Genomic DNA, 24,477 nt, shown 5'->3' on the forward strand with positions numbered 1-24,477 from the left:
TCATGCTAAGCACTGGTTGGTTTGATTTTGGCTTAGAGTACTATAAACTCAACCATTATGGTTTGTTTTGAGACTTGATGTATTAAGAGAGTCTAGTTAACTATGATTTATTTAACAAATTATGATTAAGCAAACCATGGGTCAATGCACAATATGAAGCCGAGCAGGAAATATTATTAAGGGCTAGAGGAAATCAGAAGCTCTCTAAGACTGTACAAGGCAGAATTGTTTCTGAATAAAGCATAATAAACAGCACAGGCATCAGAATAATACTTATGAGATGCTATTTGCACAACCTGCTAAGCCACAGGTAAATTATAGTTAAGAACCCGGGTATGCCATCTTATCCCCAGTGTAGAAATCACTAATCAAAGCTGGAGGCTTGTTTGAGCTTTAATTTGTCATCTGAACCTGGAGCAACTGTCATTTTTGATTTGCAGAAGCAGAATCTGAAGTTTTTGTAGGTTTCAGTTCAAGTTTCCACAAAAATCACTGACACAGTTCGGATTACATGTTAAACCACAGGCAACTCTCTAGTTCTGGTTAACAAGCCATGTATTATAAGGTAAAAGCTGCACACACCTTCCTCTTAACCCCTTTTTGTAGCTTACTGCTTTGCAAGAATGCACCCGCTAAAAAAAGTCATATCATGAGGTAATGCAAAGCACTTACATAACTCTCCTTGCTCAATACAGTTTATAGCAGAAACTGTGGAGAAAAGAGTTGGAAGAATAGAAGTGTTTCAGAAGGCAAGTCTGTGATGCCAATCTTTGCTAATATAAATTTTTCTTATATTAGCACCATATACACATTCCCCCAAAAGAGAGGATCCAACCAACTCTTACCTGTTTACATGCTTGTCGACATTCTACAGCAACAGCTAATTCACAGCACCCTAAGCCAACCCAGCCATCAGATTTTTTCAAAACACCTTTAAAGAAAAATTATAAAATACATTATAAAACTAAGCTTGTGTATGTTTTAAAATTATATCCTGTAATTACCATACAACACAAAAGGCAACACTGCTCTACAAAACTTTTCACTACATGTCTAATATACTGCTGCCAAAATAAACCACACTAAATTCAGGAGGCATGCTGTGTAGTTTATAGGCTTAGAAATGCCTACTTTCTCAGTCCCTCTGGAAAGGCCCTTATTCTTGCTCACCTTAGCACCCTCCCTCTAACTATGGAAGGTAGATCCCTTTCCAGGAAAATCTGTGCCCCACCATCCCAGGCAACTTGAAACTGCCAAGCATAGCTTCATCTCCTCACTGAACAGAGACATTTGCAATACTCTTTATTTTCCCATTGTTCACTAGGTTGTACAAAACAATTCTGATTCTCCCTACTGTTGTGTCACCCTAACCCTATCATAACCTGTAATATTGCCAGGTTCTATGCAGCAGCATGCATTTTATAGGATAGAGATAAATATGTTTCACATAGTTCATGTCTGACTACGATACTGTAATTTCTTACTTCCAATTATTCAGTTTGACATCTTATGTCACTACACTTAATTTTTTAGCACAGTACATTAACTTATAATACTTTATTTAATGTTGAAATTTAATGAAATATTTTAATTTTTAGTTAACCCCATTACTTTTATAGATTGGGTTTTATAACAGCTTATAGTTTTTATGTCACTGTCTTTTAACACAGAATTGGTGAGGTATCAAAAGAATGGAAAAGAATAAACATCCCTATCTTTAAAAAAGAGAAGGAGGAAGAAGCTGGAAAATATAGACCTGTTAGCTTGATGTCTGAGCTAAATATAACTGGCTGAGTGACCACACCCAGAGAATACTCATAAATGGCTCCAGATCAGATTGGAGACCACTATCCAATGGAGTAACACAAGAGCTCTGTTCTGGACCTTGATTTGTTCATCATATTTTTTAATGACCTGAATGAAGGCACTGAGGGAATGATTATCAAATCTGAAATTGCCACAAAACTAGGAGTGCCTAGCACTTTAGAAGAGAAAAAGAAGATTCAAAAAGATCTATACAAGCCTGAAAATGGGCAAAAATGATCAGGATTAAAAAGAGAAAAATGAAAACTCCTGCACCTGGAGAGAAAATTGGCAATTAGTTTGTGAACAAAAGTTCATTCCCTATGGCTTCTCACTTGAATATCTAAGCTAACTGGGATATGATGATGCCATGAGTATGGTTAATACCAGAAAATGGCCCAAGCATCACACTTCCATTGCTCATTGGTAGAAGGTATTAATGGCGCCCCATCCAATTATTTACAAAAACTTATATTCACAGGCACAGATAGCCTTTCCCCTTTGTCATATTAGAGGGCAGATATAAGACGACTCTATACCCAGAAACACTCTGCCAAGATGGAAAGGTTGAAATTATTATGAGCAGAAGGAATAACCTTCAGGAACAGAAGGAAGAGCCACTACCGAAACAATGGTCAAATAAAAGAAATTTGAGACCGGGACAGAATTGTAATCCAAGCAAATGTCTCAGACAAGACCCTCCCTTGCTCTCACAAAGGTAAGGGAGGGAGGGGGAAAGCACATTCATGCTTGCAAGATTCTGTTACCGTAACCTTATAATAAAAGTAGTACTGTATTAGCATTCATGACTTTGGTTTTGTAGTATGGTCTATCTTAGAGGGCTGATAGAAATAGAATCAATGGCTTACATTTTTTAAGCTGCCCCTTCTATGAGCAAGCCAGACACTGAAGGATAACTCCACTTATTAAAAGGGTGGTCCACAAAATTTTATCTTCTTCAGTTACTACTGAAGGATACAGCCCTTAATATTTTGGCACAAGTTGTAAGATTTTGCTATGAAGCCTTACAAAAGGGTAAGTGCCTTATGGAGATAAACTATCAGGAAGCTTAGCAAGGCAAAATTCTATGTTTTCTCCCACTTTAATACCATATGCCATAAAGTTGTTTACTTCCACCACTTATTTTTCTTACTTATTTTTACTTATTACTCAACCAAGGATTGTAAAGTAGCAAGTAAAGTAGATTAGTTTTATAAATAGTAGGCTTAATAAGTTTAGTTAATAAGATCAGCTCAACAGGTTTTATAGGTTAGGTTTATAGGTTATCTATACTTTTTATGCTTTCTTAAATTTACCTAAAAGGTATATGCAATGGATATTTGCAGTATTTTTCTTTTTCTTTGCACAGGACACTGACCATAATAAAGTTTATTCTGTTGTGTTTGTTGTTGACAGAGAGTTGACAAAAATACTTCGTTTTGAGACAATAGAAGGAGGAGTTAGGTGGGAAATGTGAAAGGAAGGAGATTGTCTGACTGGAGACCAAGGAGAAAGAACACCTGAAAGAAGGAGAGACTGCTGGAAGTTATAAGCAAGATGGAGACTGAAAACAGCCACATGATTTCAATAAGCAAATTCGTAGGAGAAGCAGACAGCTAAGCAATGTTGGAGTGGGAGGAAACCAGGGTAAGAGCAAAGCTGGAGGTGAGGAAGTGCCATAAAGCATAACAAAATACTAGGTTTGGACAACAAACCAGATTGAAAGGGGTAAAGCTGATTTAGAGTGCACACAGGTGTTTATGTATCATCTGTCAACAACTCCTTGAAGCAGCATCTCTTCTTGCTCTCCACAGCTGCTAAATTAGACATTTGGTTTAAGAAAGTGCCAATAGGTATTGCAAATCACTTTTTCCCCTTCAAATCTGGACTGCTACACAGCCGAACGAAATACCTATTTCATGGAATAGAAAGTGACAATGTTCAAGGAAACACACACATAGGCAAAATACACAGAAGGAAAAGAGAGGCTACTAGGTACCAATCCAGATATCTGCAGTCACACTGGTGATTACTGGCACCACACAGGAGACCCAGATCCTATAGTCTATACAAAAAATATACTTAGTATTTACTGCACAACTGAGATGCTAACGTTAAAAAAAAAGTAATCTAATACAAATCTTCTCATAAGTAAGCCTTGAGGAGTTCAATACACCATGTAAGCTTTAGTAATACTCTTACCTGGCAAAGAAGAATTTATACAGCCCCAAACCTCTCTCTGTAAAAAACAATTTTATCATTACTAAGTGATATAACAAAAATTTTAAAAATATTTAAACAAGATAAATATTCGTATTTGAAACACTAGCATATTTAAAAGTGTATGTATTAGTAGAGAGCCAATTAGGTCTAGTGGTTAAGGCATCAGGCTAGAAACTGGAAGACCGTGAGTTCCTAAGGTGAGTTCCACCTTAGGTATGAAGCCAGCTGGGTGATCTTGAGCCAGTCCCTCTCTTTCACCCTACGAAGCACGTAAATGGCAAACCACTTCTGAAATCTTGTCAAGAAAACTGCAGGGACTTGTCCAGGTAGTCGCCAGAAGTCAACACTGTCTTGAAGGCACACGTCTGCTCTGCATTCTTGCCCTGGCACGTGTGCTTGAGTTAAGAAAAACCCAGAAGTTCCAGTTTTTTATGTATCGCCTTGGCCCAGGAGGAAAGAAATTTATCAGAAAAGACCAGGGGAATTAGACTTGCAGGGAGAAAAGCAGTAGAGTCCAGTACATGAAAATGAGTTCCAGGCACATTTGACACAACATTCTCCGAATTCCTCATTACTGGGACCTAAATAATCACAGAAAGACAGATTCATAGAATCACAGAATTGGAAATGACCTCAAATGTCTAGGGGAGTGCTATCCTATTAACAGTTAACAATGGAATATCTCCAAATCAGAAGAACCCTAAAACCCATAGCCATTCAATCTTCCTAAGATTGAATCAAAGCCTGTTCTTCTTTTATTCAGACCCTCAGAAATGCTGGAAAAGAACTCAATAAATCCCTTGAACAGCCAAGAGCAGAGATTATCATCGTACAGATGATACTTAACCTTGTGTTGATGAAAGACCGCCCAGAAGTTTCGTGTAGATATTAAATAATAGTGGGGAGAGAATTGAGTCCTGGGGCACCTCACAGAACAAAGGCCTAGAACTACCCCTTTTCCCCTCTATGAACACTGACCAGAACTGGCCCTGAAGAAAAAAGAAAGCTATACCCCTCACTCCCATCCCTCTAAGCCAGTCTAGAAGGATACAATGATCCATGGTATCAAAGGCTGCTGAAAGATCAAGCAGGACTACGACAGATACATCACCTCTGTCACATGCCCAACAGAAGTTATCCACAAGCTTGATTAGTGTCATCTCGGTGTTATAACTTATATTCCCTCTGAGGTGTACATGTGTGCACATGCACACTACTCTTCATATCTGCACACATAGTAAAAAGTTGAGTGCACACAAAATTAAGTTAACCAAAATAATAATAATAATAATCATCATCATCATCATCATCATCATCATCATCATCATCATCATCATTATTATTATTATTTTAGGCACCATAAAACTGAGCTTACAACTCATAAGAAGTCCTGCACAAGGTCAGCAGGATGAGCAGGGTGAACAGGAGCTACGGTTGCTTGGCTACGCTCAGCGCAGCTGAGTGGGAACTCCAGGGGGAAGTTGCCTTTTGCCTGAGGCAGCAGACAGGCAGTCCTTTCCCAGCCTTGCAGTTGCAGCTGACCTTCTCTGGATCAGGCCCAGCTAGACGCGCTGAGTGTGACCTCAGAGCCTCCTGTACATGAAGGAGTGCCTCCTTCCTCCCCAGATTAACTGATAACTGTTGAGTTTCAGGCCACATAAGGTCCATGATCATTGTTAACTTTATAAAAATTTCAATTTTTAAATTAATAATAATTAAAGTTTAAGTAAGTTCAGAATGCATCCTGAGAAGAAGAAAAAAATGAAAGAGGAGGGAGTATCTAAATGTTTTTTGTATAATGCTTTCCTTTCTTTTTAAATTTTTCTTTCATTACAATAACAAATTCCAAAACAAAAAACAATTCTAAATTATTACAAGATATTGATTGCAATTATTACTTATCAGTGACTAGCGAGTTTATATTATAATCTGTAAGTATGTAGAGCCAGTTTGATATCGTGGTTATAGCATCAGACTAGAAACCAGGAGACTGTGAGTTCTAGTCCCACCTTAGGCATAAAGGCAGCTGAGTAAACTTGGGGCTGTCACTTTTCTCAGCCCTCAGAAAAAGGAACTGCCAGGACTCAAAAATGACTTGAAGGTACAACTTTTATGCATGTATGTGACATACTATGATACTTAGATTTTGATGTATCACTATTCCCCTTTTTTGCAATCTACTCATATACTTGTATCATGGCGCACAAATTGGTCCTTGGTTTGGGAAAAGCTGCACAAAACAATTTTTTCCCACACACAGAGTGTCAGAAATTAGAGGGAAATTTGGTTATAACCATCCTGAAACCCAACTGAAGAGGCTGTAGATCAGCAGTTCCCAAACTCTCTTAGTTCATGGCACTCTTAATGTCCCTGTAATTTTTTCACAGCTCCCCTAGGCTAAAAGAAACAATTAACAGTTGTGTTTCCCTCAAAAATTTAAAATGTCCCCACAGAGCACTTGTGAGTTCACCAGGGGACCACAGCATACAGTTTAGGAACTACAGGTCTTGATAATTTGGATGGTTTAGTGGAAGGTTGGGTAGGTCAGAGGCTACCTACTCCTCTCCAGATGGAAGATGGGCAGGCTGCACTGGGTTTTTGTCCTAGCTTGTAAGGTAGAGTGCATTTCTTTTCTCTGCTGACTACCCACGTGACAGCAGGAGGTCGAGGGGGGGTATGTGTATAGGATGGGGGTAAGTAGACTGGTTAGCTGGACTTAGGGTGCTGAGTGCTGAGCAGAAACATTAGGAGATTCAGATCTGCTGGCTATTTGGAGGAGTGAGTTATTGGATTACATAAACAAGACCTTTTAACCTGGAGGAGGGAAGCCATGTGTTGAGGGGCTATGATATCCTGGTGGGGGAAAGAGAAGGCAATAACATCAGGGGGATGACAGGCATGAGGACATATGGCAAGAGACAGGAGGCCAATCACTCTTCAAGAATATGGTCTTGGTGTTTGTTGCCAATGCTGCATTCCAATCCCCTGTACCCAACCACAATGTCAGGTCTTCAGAACTTCAATGCCCCCGTTTCCAGCAGTTGCTAGCTGATGCAAGGTCAGTCTGTAATAAAGTTTGCCTCATCCTCAGATCACATCTCATATGCTCCAAAGTAAAGACCAGGTTTAGCATAATATGAACAGAGGCTATAATTATTTGTAACAATTTCATGGTGGCCATGGAGGTTATGAACTAACAAGCTTCAGCAGAACTCAGAAGCTGCACCAAACTCTTCTCTCAGGCCCAGAGACTCCAATACCAGCCTTGAGATGTAGTCTAGAAGCTTACAGAGGTCCACTGCCAACCAGCCACATGGTTATTACATGATTTGCCTCTTTGGCCCATTTCCACACACAGGTACTCACAATGAGTCACTTCCAGGACAGTTCTCCTGGTTAATGTGAGAGTTTCACATACTATTATAGCTACCCTTCCTCCCCAGTGCCAAGACTGCTACAGGACATAAAAGGGCAGATTTCAAAAAGGGTTACATCATATCACTTCCCAACCAGGCTTCAGTAACGCACACCAGCTCTGCACATTCATCTGTTACTATGTTATAGACAGAAATGGTCTTATTTCACACAGACCTGCTGCTTACAAGCAGCAACCTGAAACCCCAAGGCAACCAACAGTTCAGCCATCTGGGCCAAGGGCTGAGACAACTGCAAGCTCTACCTAGCATTAAAACACTGCCAGCATGATACTAACAATCACTCTTCTTATTCTTATCTTCTATGTCAACACTACCTCAACTCACAATATGATGAAATCAAGTATACGATTTTATCACATACTTATCTAGAACAATTATACCTACCATTGATTCTGGACAATATTCAGGAGCGCGTTGCAATAAGTGCTTCAAATGAGAATCGCTCTTAGATGCCAAAATCTGTTGAAAGAATTTTTTTATAACAACTTTATTACATTTTAAGCAAGAAACATAAAAATTAACAAAAACTAATATTTAAGATAAGAAAAAGAGAAAAAGTAAAGAAAGAACCAAGCCAAAAGTGCAGGAAAAAAAGAAAGAAAAGAGAAATATAAAGAAGTGACTTCCAATTTTTTTTTTTTACAAGAGTTATAGATATAAATTTAAATTAACCTCTTACTCTATGGGTACAACATAACTTTCATTTTTTCTATCATCTATTATTTGTTTCTAATCATCAAACCCATATATTATAATTTCATTTTTTTCTGTTTCACGCAAAAAGTCCAAAAGTGGTTTCTGATCACCATTAAACTTGTTGAAGAATTGTTAAAGAAAATATTGCACAGTAAAAATCTCAATTTTAATGGAATTTGTTTCTAAACAAATGTATTTGTAAACATATTGTTATAGCATTTTAGCTACGGGTAGTCCTCAACTTACAAGTGGGACCAGAATTTCCATCGCTAAGCAATGCAGTTGTAAAGCACAACTGTGTCACTTAGCAATGGCAATCCCTGCAGTCCCGGTTGCTATCATTAACTGAATCCTACAGTCGTTAGGCAGGTAACTTCCTGCCAATTTTCCACAACTGAGGTCAGTGGGGAAGCCGGCAGGAAGTTGCAAGCCCCAGGCCGGCAGGCAGGTAAGTGGCTGCTGCTGGGTGGGGGAGGGAGTGAGGGGTTATGTGGGGGTTCAGAGGAGGGTCGGAGAGGGTGCACAACGGTACAAGGGTATGTGCAAGAAGTCCCGTGTGGGTTGGGGAGGGTGTGCGGGGGTGCACAAGAGACACCACACTGGCTGGGGAGGGTGCATGGTGGTGCGTGGCAGTGAATGAGAAGTGCCACACATGTAGGGGAGTGCACAAGAGGCACTGTGCAGGTTGGAGAGGGTGCGCGAGGGTGCAGCATGGGTTAGAGAGGATGTATGACAGTGCGTGGCAGTGTGCAAGAGGCACCGTGTGAGTCAGGAGGGTGTGCAGTGGTGCATGAGAGATGCCACATGGGTCGGGGGGCACAGCGCAGGTTGGGCGGTGTCAGGTTCAGCCCAAAGAACTCCACGAGACAGTGCAAATACAGTTCTGTTGCGTTTATTAGCTTCCACCTCAAGACAGAAATCTCTCCAGACTGAACCTAAATTCCCAAGCCTGCAAGCCACAACACCGTGAATTCCTTAGGGTGGTGCCAGTCTCATCTTCTTAAACTTCCCACGCTCCTGTTGAGGGCTAAGGAAATGCTTATCTCCCTGAGCATGGCCTTCATAACACCATTCCATCACAGGTGGCCAGCACAATGTGAGCACAGAGGGGCTGGGGAGGGTGCATGTGTGGGTGAGATTTACCCCAGTAACTTGCAACCTTCTCTGCCACTTTCCACATTGACTTTCTGGGGAAGCTGGCAGGGAAGGTTGCAAATGGCGATCACATGATTGTGGGGTGCTTGGCAACCAGTCGTAACTGTGAATGGGTTGTTAAGTGCCCAGATCATGATCACATGACCATGGTGATGCTAGGACGTCTGTAACTCCAAGGAGCAGTCGTAACCACCATTTGTTCAGCACCATCATAACTCTGAACGGTCGCTGAACGTATGATCATAAGTTGAGGCCTACCTCTATAAAATATATGTTGCACTGATATTCCAATATCAAAACAGGTTTTTTCCCCATGGAAGCAAAACAGCACACTATTTAAAGAATAGCTTTTGCTAACTACACACCAAGGTTTTTCCTAGAGAAGTTCATGGAGTGCCATTTGTTTCAGAGACAATTATTTATATTAGTAAAATAACTTCACATAATTACTAGGATCTAAAACTCTACTTTTGTTAATTCACAAAGCTGATTTGCACCATTTGGATTTTTCATTATAAATTGTAGAGGCCTATCAAAAACGTGCTGACTATGCAACACAGGAACCTGATATCTGACATGGGCACTCCCTTCTTTTGAAACTCATATGCTATTGCCCCACCCCTAAGAGTCATAGGATCATAGAGTTAAAAGGGATATTAGAAGTTATCTAGTCCAATCCCCTGTTCTGTGCAGGATCCACTACAGCATCTCTGAGAGATGACCATCCAGCCTCTGTTTAAACACCTGTACTTGAAGCACCATGTGGCACCTTTTTCCAATGTCTCGCACCCTGTACTATCAGGAAATTCCTCTTGTTCTCTAGCCTGCTTTTAGCTTCCAGAAGCTACCTCACTCAGTGAGGACAGAAATAAACACAAAAGAAGAAAGGGAAAACAAAAACAAAGTCACTCCCCTTTAACCTCCCTTGGCAAACTCCTGTTGGTTTTCCTGTTCACTCACTCAGGAAGCTTCCTGTTCTCTTCTGCCTTTTTCAGCTCCATTGCCAAATTGTTTGGTTTCCTTGTGTGGGAGATCAAGGCTATCAGGAAGGAGAGGGTGCATTCCAGGAGGGGAAAAGAGACAAGAGGCAGCACAGTCCGCAGGAGGAGCGTGAGGAGACTAACAGATTCAGGATAGCCACTCCCTAGAATCTCACAGGGCATATCCACTAATTGCCGTAGTATAGATTTAGTTTGGCAAGGTTCTGTCTACAAGGCAGAATAAAGGAACTGTATTAGACTGGACTGTTTCATTGCTGTTCTTGGGCTGGGCCTAACACCTTGCTAGCTCACTCATTAAACTAGAGTTTCTAATATTCTTTAGAAGCCTACAATTTATGCCAACAAATTATCATAGAAGAGATTTTGGAGGCTTCTAGTCCAATCCCCTGCCCAGGGCAGGAATCCTCAGGTCATCCCAGACAAATGGCTATCCAATATTTTCTTGAAAACCTCTGGAGATAGAGCATGCACAACTGCAGGAGGAAGGCTGCACAGCTCTCACAGTCAGGAAATTACTCTCTATTTCAAGTTTGGATCCCCTGCTCAACTCTCTTCTTTCCACTGGTTCTTGTCCTACCCTCAGTCAGTATGAAGAATAAATCTGTGACAGTCCTTCAAGTATTAGTATCAAGTATTATTATTCAAGTTCCCCCATTGGGGGGAGATGGGCGGCTGAATGAATGAATGAATGAATGAATGAATGAATGAATGAATGAATGGACTGCTGTCATGTCTCCCTTTAGCCTTCTCTTCTATAGGCTAAACACACTTGCTTCTTTTAACTGTTCTTCTGTCAGGCCTAGCCCAAAGAACTTCTGGAGACCATGCAGGTTCAATCAGCAAGGTTTATTAGCCAGCGCCTGTTTACAGAAATCTTCTCAGACTGACCACTAGTTCCCAGGCACAGCTATTCACTATCTTCTGGAATGTTTAGGGATGCGCCAGCTTCCTCCACTTATCTCCAGAGCGTTGCTCTGGAGACGAGAGCACCATTTTCACCCCCCTTCCTCCATTCCAGTCCATCACATCTTCATAGGATTTAGTCTCCAAGCTCTTCACCAACTTTCCTGTTCTTCTCTGCACTCTTTACAGTTCCTTAGCACCCTTCTTGTATTATGGCAACGAAAACTGTACACAATATTCTAGGTTAAGTCTGACCAACGTAGAATGGAATGATCACTTTCTGTGATCACAACATTATACCTTTGTTGATACAGTCCAAGATTGTATTGGCTCTTTTGACAGCTGCAGCATGCTGCTGGCTTATGCTTAATGTATGATCTATCAGGTCAACCAGATCCTTCTCATGAGTACTACTGCTGAGCCAGGTATTGCCTACCTTGGACCTGTATGTCTGATTTTTACTATCTAAGTGCAGAACCTTATATTTCTTACTACTGAACTACATTTTTTTTAAATGCTCAATATTCAAGTTTATCAAGATCCCTTTGAGCCTTGAGTGTAATGGAAGGCTTGAGCGAGGAAGATACTGGAATGGAGGATCAAGGTTATCAGGAGGGAGGGAAAACATTCCAGAGCAAGCGCCTCCTCAGTCCGCAGCAAAAGTGTGGGAATAGAAAGAGGAGGAGACAAGCCCCTCCCTAGGGTTTCATGGGGTTATATCCAATAGTTGCTTTAGCATACGTTTAGTCTGGTGAGATTCTGTTTATAAGGTGCAAGCTAATAAAGGAACTGTACTATACTGGATTGCCTCGTTGTTGTTCTTGGGCTGAACCTGACATTGAGCCTGTCTTTTGAGATGTTAGCAATCCCCCACAGATTTCTGTTGTCTGCAAATTTGCTGACCATTTCCTCTATCCCCTTGTCTAAGTCGTCTGGCCGCCAATCTCTGCCACAATGCCATCCCACTCCTTCAGGGTTATCTAGTCTGCCATAGATCCTCACCTGGATCTGTTAGTCTCTGGGCCCTGGCCAATGCAGTCTTTCCAGACAAGGAAAATTCATGAGATAGCCTGCTTGCAATCCAGACAGCTCCTCCATGTGAGGAGACTGCAGGAACTGAGGTTTTTGCAGTCAACTTGTGAGTTGAGCGGCTGGGAATCAAGGGATTTAAATCAAGCTCACGGCCGTAATGCAGCCTACATGGACACAAGGTTCACGAAAGCCTCACTTTTTTAATCACTTTTGGATGTAATAGATTTAAAGCTAAAGAGAGATTTCTGAGTGGCAGAATAAGAGAATTCCACTTGGTGAGTTAACATTCTTTCTGGATTAAAAAGAAAAAAAAGTTTCAAAAATTTAAAAACTTTTGGCAAAATGCTCAACAAGGAGTAGATGTAAAAAAGTTTAAAACAGATAAAGGGGATAGTAATTTTGAAAGATTACTTTTTGGTAGAAGTGCTTTTAAACAAATTGGAATTAAAATAGACAAATGGACCAGGCCTGTCAGGCCCAGCCCAAGAACAACAATAGTACAGTACAGATCCTTTATTAGCTTACACCTTATAGACAGAATCTTGCCAAACTAAATCTATACTACAGCACTTAATGGATATACCCTGTGAGATTCTAGGGAGTGGCTATCCTGAACTTCTCTTCCCACACTCCTGTTGTGGACTCAACTGCTTCTTGCCGCCTCCTCTCTCCTGGAATGCACTCCCTCCTTCCCAATAGCCTTGATCTCCCACATCACTTTCCTCCTTGTAGATACATTCCATCACAAGGCCTTTGTGGGAATGTTTTTTGTTTACTATTAAAGAGTGCAGACAATTGGTGGATTTTACAAAACAAAAGATAAAGGTAATATAAGCTAGACTGTGATGCTGATGGAACTATGGAGTGCTATATGAAACGAAAGTATTAAGGGTACAGGAAGACAAAACAGAAAAAAAGGGAAGTTTGCCTTCTACTCTTTCCCTTGCAATTGAGACACTTCCATTTTTGGATTACAATATTACAATGGCAACCACCAGAAAAGTGGCAAAAACAGCAGGGGGAGGAGAGGATAGCTAGACCAATCAACAGAGAGAGGAACTAAACCAGATTTGCTTCAGAAAATGTTTGAGGAATTGGGCAATAAGTTAGTGAATCAATTGATACCAAATTGACTAAATCACTTGATACCAATTTGACAGCTTTTGAAAAAAGAATGGATGAAATGCTTGTAAAGATGGAAGAGGAGATGAAAGAAGAAGTTAAGAAGATGGAAAGTTCTGTAAAGCAAGTGACTGGAGATATAAAACAAATTACTAACAAAGCAGAAATTCTGGAGAATAAGATAGAAGTTATAGACAAAGAACTCCAAAAGAGACTTAGATAATTTGGCACTACTGGAACTGAAAGAGAAGAAATTTTGTTTGAGACTTAGAGCAAATCCAGAAGTTTCTGGTGAAGATATCAGAGAAAAGGTCATAAAAGCTCTAGCACATTTTTGGAATGGGATGAGGAGGATACAGAGGCAAAAACTGAAGTATACAGAATAAATACAAGATCTGTAAGAATAAGAAATGTTCCAAGGGATGTCTTGGTGCACTTTGTCAGGAAGAACACAAGAGATCAAGCTTTACACAGCATTTTAATACAAGACTGAAGATTGGTAAGACAGATGTAATTGTTCTTAAAGAAATTCCTATTAGAATTCTGTGTAAGAGAAAACAGCTTTTTTTTTGACTGATACATTAAAACCGAAAAAGATTCCATTTCAATGGGACAAACTGGAAGTTGTGATTTTTACTTTTAAACAGCAGAGATTTTGACTGAATTCTGTCCAGAAGGCAAGGGAATTTCTAGAAAACTTTAAAGAAGAATTGGAGGAGATTCAAATAGAGGTCTCAGAGGAGACTACACAAAAACCTCGACAGGTGCAACAGGAAACTGAAAGGGACGATGCTGAGCTAGATGCTATAGGTATTGACTTCTCTAAATTTTTGGCTTGACTATGCTTAAGGTGGAATGCAAATAAAGCAAATGCTCCTCAAAAGAAAAAAAAGTTCATTACTTGAAAAAATTAAAACAAGATATAATTTGTCTATAGTAAACACATATTAGAAAAAAGGACATTAAATACTTGATCTATAAAAATCTATAAAAATTTGGGTGAAGAATTTATTTCAGCAGGAACTAAACAAAAGAAATGGAGTTGTTTTATATATAAACCCCCAACTGAAACCAGAACTTGTACTGACTGATGAGCATGGTAGATTTGTTGGGGTGAAAGTTAATTTGCACTGGGAACGTATACCTCAAATGTGTAAGGTTTACCCCGTTCAGCTCCAAAGAAACTCTCATGACACGCAGGTTCAGCAAAGAAGTTTACTAGAGTGTAACGTAGGTAGGTACAGACAAAGCCAGGGTTGGCTTGGCATAGCTTACATGGTATTTTATAGTTTTCCCGTTCCCACGCTTTACCCCATTGCTTAGTTCCCAACTGCCCACAGTAATCCCCCCTTGCCCAAATGGCAGATTCAGTCCAGTTCTTTTGTCTTCTTGATTGCCGTCTATTGGTTGTGCGGTTGTTGCCTTTGTTGGGTTTTCCTGTTGCACGTAAAGCTAGGAGTTCTCAATTGTGCATTGATTGCTGTGCTTCCGAGCCGCTGCACTTCCCTTTGTCTGCGGCGCTTGAGGGAAGCCGGCGATGATACAATGTATCCGCTCTTGGCTGGAGTTAACTACCGCCAGCTGTCAGCAATCAGTTCGCGGTTTGGCTAACTTCCCCTTTTTTGCTGCTAGCACCTGGGGCGGTGAAATTGACTAGGCAAAGCTGAGCAGTGGCGTTCGCCTTGCCGTGCCGTGCCGGCTGAATCTGACAAAATGAGGATAAAGTATTGTTCTATAAAGGACTTATGGAGACACTGATGGGTTTTTTTTTTAATGAAAATTGGTGTTTGATGGGAGATTGGAACGGAGTGATCTCCCCACAATTGGAGAGAACTTCTGAGAAAAATATTAAAATTACTCAAGGCAAATTACCAAAATTTTATTTGATTTAATAATTTAGGGCTGGTTGATACATGGAGACAGGAAAATGGCAATCCAAGAGGATATATCTACTTTTGTGAAAGACATAGATTCTTTTCAAGTATAGACATGATTTGGACTTCAAAGAACTTGGCTACTAAGGTTTCTAAAGTAGAGGTATTACCAAAGATTTTTTCGGATCATAATCCTGTGAGTTTGGGTTTATAAAAGAAAACTCCATTCTTTTAGATGGAGACTAAACAAAATGTTGCTACAGAAAGAAGTAATAGTGGAGAACTGTAAAAAGACATTAAAAGAAGTTTTTGAAAATAATTTAGGTAAAGGCATTTACCTACCTGATTTAACTTAGGTAAAGGCATTTACTTACCTGATTTAAGAATGGCTTGGGATGCAAGTAAAGCTTTTATTAGAGGTTATTTTATACAATATAATAGTGAACTTAAAAAGAGTCAAGAGAAAACACAAGCTATTTTGGATGAAATAAGGAGAAAAGAAGAAGAATTAAAGACATTTCCAGAGGAGGTAAGTATTTCTCAACAAATTAATCTTTTACAATGACTTTTATCTACATTAACAGTAAGAGAAATGGAAATAAAAATGAACTATGTAAAGCAAAAAACTTTGCAAACAAACCAGGAAAGTGGTTGGCATATAAATTATGAAAAGAAAAGAAAAAAAAGAGAATATGATATTGAACCTACAAGAGGGAGATATTGTATTAATGCATAACGTGGCTAAGCAAAAAGGATTTCATTAAGGTAGTCCTCGTGTAATGACCATTCATTTAATGGCAGTTCAGAGTTATGATGGCCTTGGAAAAAGTGCTTTATGACCTGTACTTGCACTTACGACTGTCACAAACCATCGCACCACCCTCCATGGTCATGTGATCATAATGTGCGACCTTTTTATGATGGTCATTAAGCGAATCACCACTGTCATTAAGCGAATCACATAGTCGTTAAGCAAACCACATGGTTGTTAAGTGAATTCCGGCAAAAAATCCATTGGGGAAGCTGGATTTGCTTAACGACCATGTGATTCGCTTAACGATCATGTGATTCACTTAACGGCCATGTGATTCGCTTAATGACCATCATAAAAAAGGTTGCAAAATCAGTTCCAGTCACATGACAATTCACTTAACAAGCAAATTGCTTAGCAACCTAAATTCTGGTCCCTATTGTGGTTGGATAGTGAGGACTACCTGTAAGATTATTCCAACTTGTATAAAGAACGAGACATCTCTCTGGAGAAAACAGATGAATACCTAAAGAAATAAAATTTACTGAGGATTACAGAGGAACAGAAACAGATTATGAATGGACCTATAACAATAAGGGAAGTTTGTGAAGCTATAAAAAAAGATTAGTGCCTGGACTAGGTGGATATACAGGGTCTTATTATAAATGTTTTGAGGATGAACTTTTACAAACTTTACAAAATATGAAGAACTCTATTTTACAGGGAGGAAAGATGCCAGAGAGTTGGAAAGAGGCCAACATAGCACTAATTCCTAAAGAGGGACAAGATTTGACTTTAACAAAAAACTAAGCCAATATAATTATTGAATAATGACTACAAGTTGTTATAACGATTTTGGCTGATAGATTGAAAATAATTTTGCAAGAATTTATTCATGAGGATCAATGTGGATTTTTACCTAAAAGACAATATTAGAAATGTATTGGACATCTTGGAACATCTGGAGTAACATAACGAAAAACAAGCCACACTGATTTTCTTAGATGCAGAAAAGGCCTTTGACAATTTGAACTGGGCTTTCTTGTTCAAAATTCTGGAAGATATGAATGTTGGAGAGAACTTTATAAAATGGGTAAGATCAATTTGTACATTATTTCACAGAAAGCACAAATAATTGTTAATGGAGATCTATCAAAGCTTTATGAGATACAAAAAGGAACAAGACAGGGAGGCCCACTATCTCCTCTCTTGTTTATTTTGGTTCTTGAAATACTAAATAGATATACAAGACAAGATGACAGGATTGTGGGAGTAAAGATTTAAAAAGAAACATGTAAGTTAAGGGCTTATACCTGTTTTGACAACTGATGCACCATTTAAACAGTGGCAAAGGATATATCCCCCTTCATGGATCACTGCCTTGTCGTGGCGAAGGGGCTTGCGTAACTCAGTGAAGCCATGAGCTATACCGTGCAGGGCCACCCAAGACAGACAGGTCATGACAGAGAGTTCTGACAAAATGTGGTCCACTGGAGAAGGAAATGGCAACCCACTCCAGTACCCTTGCCAAGAAAACCCCATGGACAATGTTAAAAGGCTAAAAGATATGATATCGGAAGATGAGCCCCTTAGGTCGGAAGGTGTCCAATATGCTACTGGGGAAGAGCGGGGGGCAATTCCAAGTAGCTCCAGAAAGAGTGAAGTGGCTGGGCCAAAGCCGAAAGGACGTTCAGCTGTGGATGCATCTGGAAGCGAAAATAAGGTCCGATGCTGTAAAGAACAATATTGCATAGGTACCTGGAATGTAAGATCTATGAACCAAGGCAAGCTGGATGTGGTCAAACATGAGATGATAAGATTGAACATCGACATCTTGGGAATCAGCGAACTGAAATGGACGGGAATGGGTGAATTTAATTCGGGTGACCATTATATCTACTACCGTGGGCAAGAAACCCTTAGAAGAAATGGAGTTGCACTCATAGTGAATAAGAGAGTGGGAAAGGCAGTAATCGGGTACAACCTCAAAAACGACAGAATGATCTCAGTGCGTATCCAAGGCAAACCATTCAATATCACAGTCATCCAAGTCTATGCCCCAACCACTGATGCTGAAGAAGCTGAAGTTGACCGCTGCTATGAAGACCTACAACACCTTCTAGAACTAGCACCAAAAAAAGATGTCCTTTTCATCATAGGGGATTGGAATGCTAAAGTAGGAAGTCAAGGAGTAATCGGAATAACAGGCAAGTTTGGCCTTGGAATACAAAATGAAGCAGGGCAAAGGCTAATAGAGTTCTGTCAAGAAAACAAGCTAGTCATAGCAAACACTCTTTTCCAACAACACAAGAGACGACTCTACACATGGACATCACCAGATGGTCAATACCGAAACCAGATTGATTATATACTTTGCAGCCAAAGATGGAGAAGCTCTATACAGACAGCAAAAACAAGACCAGGAGCCGACTGTGGCTCAGATCATGAGCTTCTTACTGCAAACTTTAGGCTTAAATTGAAGAATGTAGGGAAAACCACTAGACCACTCAGGTATGACTTAGATCATATTCCTTGTGAGTACACAGTGAAGGTGATGAATAGATTTAGAGGATTAGATTTGGTAGACAGAGTGCCTGAAGAACTATGGACAGAGGTCCGTAACATTGTACAGGAGGCAGCAACTAAAACCATCCCAAGGAAAAAGAAATGCAAGAAAGCAAAATGGCTATCTGATGAGGCTTTACAAATAGCTGTGGAAAGAAGGAATGCGAAAAGCAAGGGTGAAAGGGAAAGATATAAGCAACTGAATGCAGATTTCCAGAGAATAGCAAGGAGAGATAAGAAGGCCTTCTTAAATGAACAATGCAAAGAAATCGAGGAAAACGATAGAATGGGGAAGACTAGAGATCTCTACAAGAAAATTGGAGATATGAAAGGAACGTTTAGTGCAAAGATGGGCATGATAAAGGACAAAAAAGGCAGGGACCTAACAGACGCAGAAGAGATTAAGAAGAGGTGGCAAGAATACACAGAAGAACTATATAAGAAAGATCTTAATGTCCCTGATGTCCACGCTGGTGTGATCACTGACCTTGAGCCAGACATCCTAGAGAGTGAAGTCAAGTGGGCCTTAGGAAGCATTGCTAACAACAAAGCTAGTGGAGATGACAGTATTCCAGCTGAGTTATTTAAAATACTAAAAGATGATGGTGTTAAAGTGCTGCACTCAATATGCCAGCAAGTTTGGAAAACGCAACAGTGGCCACGGGATTGGAAAAGGTCAGTTTACGTTCCAATTCCAAAGAAGGGCAATGCCAAAGAATGCTCAAACTATCGCACAATTGCACTCATTTCACATACTAGCAAGGTTATGCTCAAAATCCTACAAGCTAGGCTTCAGCAATACATGAACCGAGAACTACCGGATGTACAAGCTGGGTTTCGAAGAAACAGAGGAACTAGAGATCAAATCGCCAACATTCGCTGGATCATGGAGAAAGCACGAGAGTTCCAGAAAAATATCTACTTCTGCTTCATTGACTATGCAAAAGCCTTTGATTGTGTGGATCACAACAAACTGTGGCAAATTCTTAAAGAGATGAGAGTACCAGACCACCTTACCTGTCTCCTGAGAAATCTGTATGCGGGCCAAGAAGCAACAGTTAGAACTGGTCATGGAACAACCGATTGGTTCAAAATAGGGAAAGGTGTACGACAAGGCTGTATACTGTCACCCTGCTCACTTAACCTATATGCAGAGTACATCATGAGAAATGCCAGGCTGGAAGAATCACAAGCCGGAGTTAAGATTGCAGGGAGAATCATCAACAACCTCAGATATGCAGACGATACCACCCTAATGGCAGAAAGTGAAGAAGAACTAAAGAGCCTCTTGATGAGGGTGAAAGAAGAGAGTGCGAAAGCTGGCTTGAAACTCAACATTAAAAAAACTAAGATCATGGCATCTGGACCCATCAATTCCTGGCAAATAGAAGGGGTAGAAATGGAAGCAGTAACAGACTTCATTTATTTGGGCTCCAAGATCACCGCAGATGGAGACTGCAGCCATGAAATTAAAAGACGCTTGCTCCTTGGGAGGAAAGCTATGGCAAGCCTAGATAGCATATTAAAAAGCAGAGACGTCACCTTGCCGACAAAGATCCGCATAGTCAAAGCTATGGTTTTTCCAGTAGTAATGTATGGCTGTGAGAGCTGGACCATAAAGAAGGCTGAGCGCCAAAGAATTGATGCCTTTGAACTGTGGTGCTGGAGAAGACTCTTACGAGTCCCCTGGACTGCTAGGAGGTCAAACCAGTCAATCTTAAAGGAAATCAACCCTGATTGCTCATTGGAAGGATCGATAATGAAAGCTCAAGCTCAGATACTTTGGTCACCTAATGCGAAGAGAGATCTCTTTGGAGAAGACCCTGATGCTAGGAAAGATTGAAGGCAAAAGGAGAAGAGGACGGCAGAGGATGAGATGGTTAGATAGCATCACTGGAGCAATGAGCATGAAACTGAGCAAACTCAGGGAGGCAGTGAAGGACAGGAAGGCCTGGCGCAATATGGTTCATGGGGTCACGAAGAGTCGGACACAACGACTAAACAACAACAACAAAAAGGATATATCTAAATTTGTGTGGGAGGAGAAAAAAAAACAAGTTAAATATGAGGTGTTACAAGATGCAAAGGAAAGAGGAGGATTGAGTTTACCTGATTTGAAATTGTATTTTGAAGCTTGCCATTTGGTTTGGATGAAAGAGTGGGTGCTGCTGAGAAAATAGAAGGCTTTTGGAGTTAGGACATGACCGGAGATTTGGGTGACATGGGTATTTGTGACACGATAAAGCCAAGGTTAATGTGGATTTTAAAAATTAGTTGTGCCACATGGAAAATATGGAATAAATACAAATCCAGGTTGTGCCCAAAAACACCTTTGTGGCTCTCAGCACAAGAAGCATTTTATGGACAAGAAATAATTGCCAAACACAAATGGCTAACTTATTGTGCAATCTTAGAATTTTGTCAAGGGGAATACAAAATAAAACCAAGAGAAGAACTGGTGGTGGAGGGATATAGTTGCCAATGGTATTCTTACAGTTATTAGAAATATTTAAAGTAGACAAAAGAGTTTGTGGTTTTGAACATTGTAAGATTGAGTTTGAAACACAATTGTGTACCAGTGATGATCATGTAATTGCTAAAATGTATAAACTTTTATTGCTGAACATGTCATTGCTAAACTTGTATTGCAATTTGATACAGAAGAACAAGTGAAAGAATGCATGATAAAGTGGGCTAAAATGTTGGTTATAATATACAGATGGAACAATGGGGAAATACGTGGTTGAAAGGACTGAAATTTACATTGTGTTATAATCTTAAAGAGAATTTTTATAAATTGTTGATATATGATACCAGAGAAATTGTCTAGAATGAGTAAAGGCACTTCAAATTTATGTTGGAAATGTGAACAAGAAGTAACATCTTATCATGCTTGGTGGATGTGTAAAAAAGCTAGAAAATTTTGGATTCAAATATATACACTGATTCAGAGGATTTTAAAGATACTTTATTCCCTATACTCAGTACAGACATTTGAGCCCTTTAGTACTGCCCTTATTAGGTTTGCCTGTTGCATCTCCTGGTGTCTTCCTGAGAATCTCTTTGTTCTCACCATTCCTTCCTTGAAGATTTCCTGCCTTCAAGCTTACAATTTTGAGTGTGGCTCTGGGTATTAGTCTCCCTCCCCCTCCAAATATAGATTAAAGCTCACCAGATGACCTGAGCAAGATGTCTTCTGAATACAGTCATCTTTGTCTTTCTGAGTAACAGCCCATCTCTCACTCAAAGCCCTTCCTGTAGATAATGTAGACCATGTCCAGGAATCCAAAGTTTTCTTGATAGCACCACCCCTTGAGCCAATGGTTCATCTCCATAATTGTTTACTCTTTCAATGCTGACTCCATTCCTCTCAGCAGCAAATCACCCATCACTACCACACACCTCTTCCAGCTGTTGGATTTCTCTCTTTCAAGGAAGCCTGAGCTTCTCTCTTTTCTGTCCCTGGAACACTGGGCAAAAACCCTTCTTCAATTTTCTGTGAGTCACCTGCCAGGCAAAGACCTGAAGTTGATTGGAAGCTCCACAACAGTTGCTTGTGTTGGTCCTCTGAGTTACACACTGACACTCTCCTACTCCACAGTTCCTGTTTTCTTTGTAATAGCCTCTTATCAATATAAGTTTGCAGTGGTATCTACATTACAATATTAAATTACTTTGTCAATAGCAAATCACATATATCTTGCTCATCAAAGCTCGTCTAATTATCACCCTGCTCCAACAATGGCTAGTCAAAGGTCAATGGAAATATGGGAGGAATCTGTTCCTGAACAACTGGAAATCAGAAGACTTTGTTACTGAAGATAATGCATAGGCTATCATGATTAATAGCCACTCCTCCATCTTCTTTCATCTTCAGAGTTTCTAATCCCCTTGTAAACAGGCTTTTGTAAGTGGCTGGCCATCTCTAATCTTCTGGTATTATATTCCGTAAGTTAATTTTATTCATTCATTCATTCATTCATTCATTCATTCATTCATTCATTCATTTGACTTATATGCCCCTTCAATCATGACAGATTCTCAGGGACTACAAGGGTGTGTGAAGAATCTCTCAACCTTATCTTGGATCTTCCAAAACTGAGTCCAAGTTCTAGTATTTGGAAATAGGGAGAAAAGCTTTTTATTATCTAGGTTTTCCATACCATGTATAATTTCATGTCTATCATCTATCACTCCCATGTTTACCATACATACTTAACTTTTTTCTAAAGTAAAAAGCTCCAACTTTTGCAATACTTCCTCACAACAGAGTTGCTTCATCTTTGGGGTTATTTTTGTTGCCTTTTTCTGCACATTTCCCTCTTCTGCAATATCATTTCTGAATGCAGCATTCATTCTAAATGTAGTTATACCATAGAATCATATAAAGGTATTACAATACCTAATGAACCCTAGCCTGGGTGATTGTACTTTTGAAACCCAGAAAAAAACCAGATGACCCAAAGAATTTTCGTCCAATTTCCCTCCTTTGCTATCCTTTTAAACTCTACGAGAGAGTTCTATTAAATAGAATGTTTCCTGTTATTGATCCAACCCTCATTCCCCAACAAGCTGGTTTCTGGCCAGGGAAGTCCTGCACAGGCTGGATACTTTACTTGTTCAGCACAAAGAGGATGGATTTCAATTGGGTCTAATTACAGGAGTTGCTTTCGTGGATTTATCTGCAGCCTAAGACACAGTTAATCACAGGAAGCTTCTCTTGAAATTATATAATATCACACATGATCTTGCTCTGACTAAATGTACTGAGGCAATACTTGAAAATCAACAATTTTTTGTTGACTTTCAGGGGAAAAAAGAGCCAGTGGAGAGCCCAGCAACATGGTCTTCCACACGGGAGCATTCCTCATCCCGTTATTTAATATATATACCAATGATCAGCCTGTTGGTCCTGATACATTGTCTTTCATCTATGCTGATGGCTTGGCACTTACTGCTCAGGGAGCCAACTTCGAGGAGGTGGAAGTTAGGCTTACTCTGGCCCTTAAGAATATGTCAGAATACTATAACAAGAATGGACTAAAACCTAATCCATCAAAAACTAATGTCTCTGCATTCCATCTTAAAAACAGGCAGGCCAGACGTAGGCTTGATATTATCCGGGATGGAGTGAGCCTGGTACATTGTGAGACACCATGTTACCTTGGCATTACATTGGATTGAACATTAACCTTTAAAAGACATTGTTGTAATTTAAAGCAAAAGATCTCCACCCGTAATAATTTCCTCAGAAAGTTGGCTGGAACTACCTGGGGTGCCCATCCTATTACTCTATGAATGGCTGCCCTTGCACTGCGTTACTCGGCAGCAGAGTATACTTGCCCCGTTTGGGGCTGGTCTGCGCATTCTGTACATGTGGATAGGGCACTTAGTGATACATATCGTATTGTTACTGGATGTTTGCGCCCCACTCCACCTGATAAACTGAATATCTTAGCCCCACCAGGTGTGAAGGAGCGTGGCACAAGACGTGGAATATGGAAAGGTGTTACATGATCCGGCACACCCATTATTTGGCCAAGTACCTCCCACAAAAAGATTGAAATCAAGGAGGAGCTTTTTAGATTGTGCTGAGGAGATTGCTACCAGACCTCAAACAGAATGATTAAAAAGATGGAAATCTTTACAATTGGACAGAACTGCTTTACAAGCAAAACATCTTTACAATTGGACAGAACTGCTTGAGGAGTTGCCTGGAGGTTCAGAGGAGAAGTGGACGGTTTGCAGATGTTTAAATAGACTGCGCACTGGTCTGGGTAGAACTAAAGATCAAATGGAAAAATGGGGGTTTCTTCCTGAGGACAAGGATATTTATTGTGAATGTGGCACTATTTAAACAATTATCCATCTTTTGCAGTGCCCCTTGGGACCGACATGCACTCAGAATGACTTGC

At 40.1% G+C, this 24,477-nt stretch overlaps 1 protein-coding gene across 4 annotated transcripts in view; it reads right to left on the minus strand.

Annotated features, from left to right (window-relative positions):
* The window catches only part of RECK (reversion inducing cysteine rich protein with kazal motifs), a 156,188-nt gene that overhangs the window by 125,694 nt on the left and 6,017 nt on the right, over nt 1-24,477 (minus strand). For 3 of the 4 annotated variants that reach the window (XM_088150154.1, XM_088150153.1, XM_088150156.1), the window contains exons 3-5: nt 7,848-7,922; nt 4,006-4,042; nt 846-931 (exon numbers count right to left, since the gene is read on the minus strand). In XM_088150154.1, the coding sequence (XP_088006280.1) occupies nt 846-931; nt 4,006-4,042; nt 7,848-7,922 (198 nt within the window). The remainder of the gene's footprint in view (nt 1-845; nt 932-4,005; nt 4,043-7,847; nt 7,923-24,477) is intronic. The other variant, XM_088150155.1, reaches the window with a different exon arrangement.

Source organism: Python bivittatus, unplaced genomic scaffold (assembly GCF_059951505.1).
Source record: "Python bivittatus isolate LINGU-HERP-01145 unplaced genomic scaffold, Pbiv_v1 ctg000610_np1212, whole genome shotgun sequence".
NCBI classification, from domain to species: Eukaryota; Metazoa; Chordata; class Lepidosauria; order Squamata; family Pythonidae; genus Python; species Python bivittatus.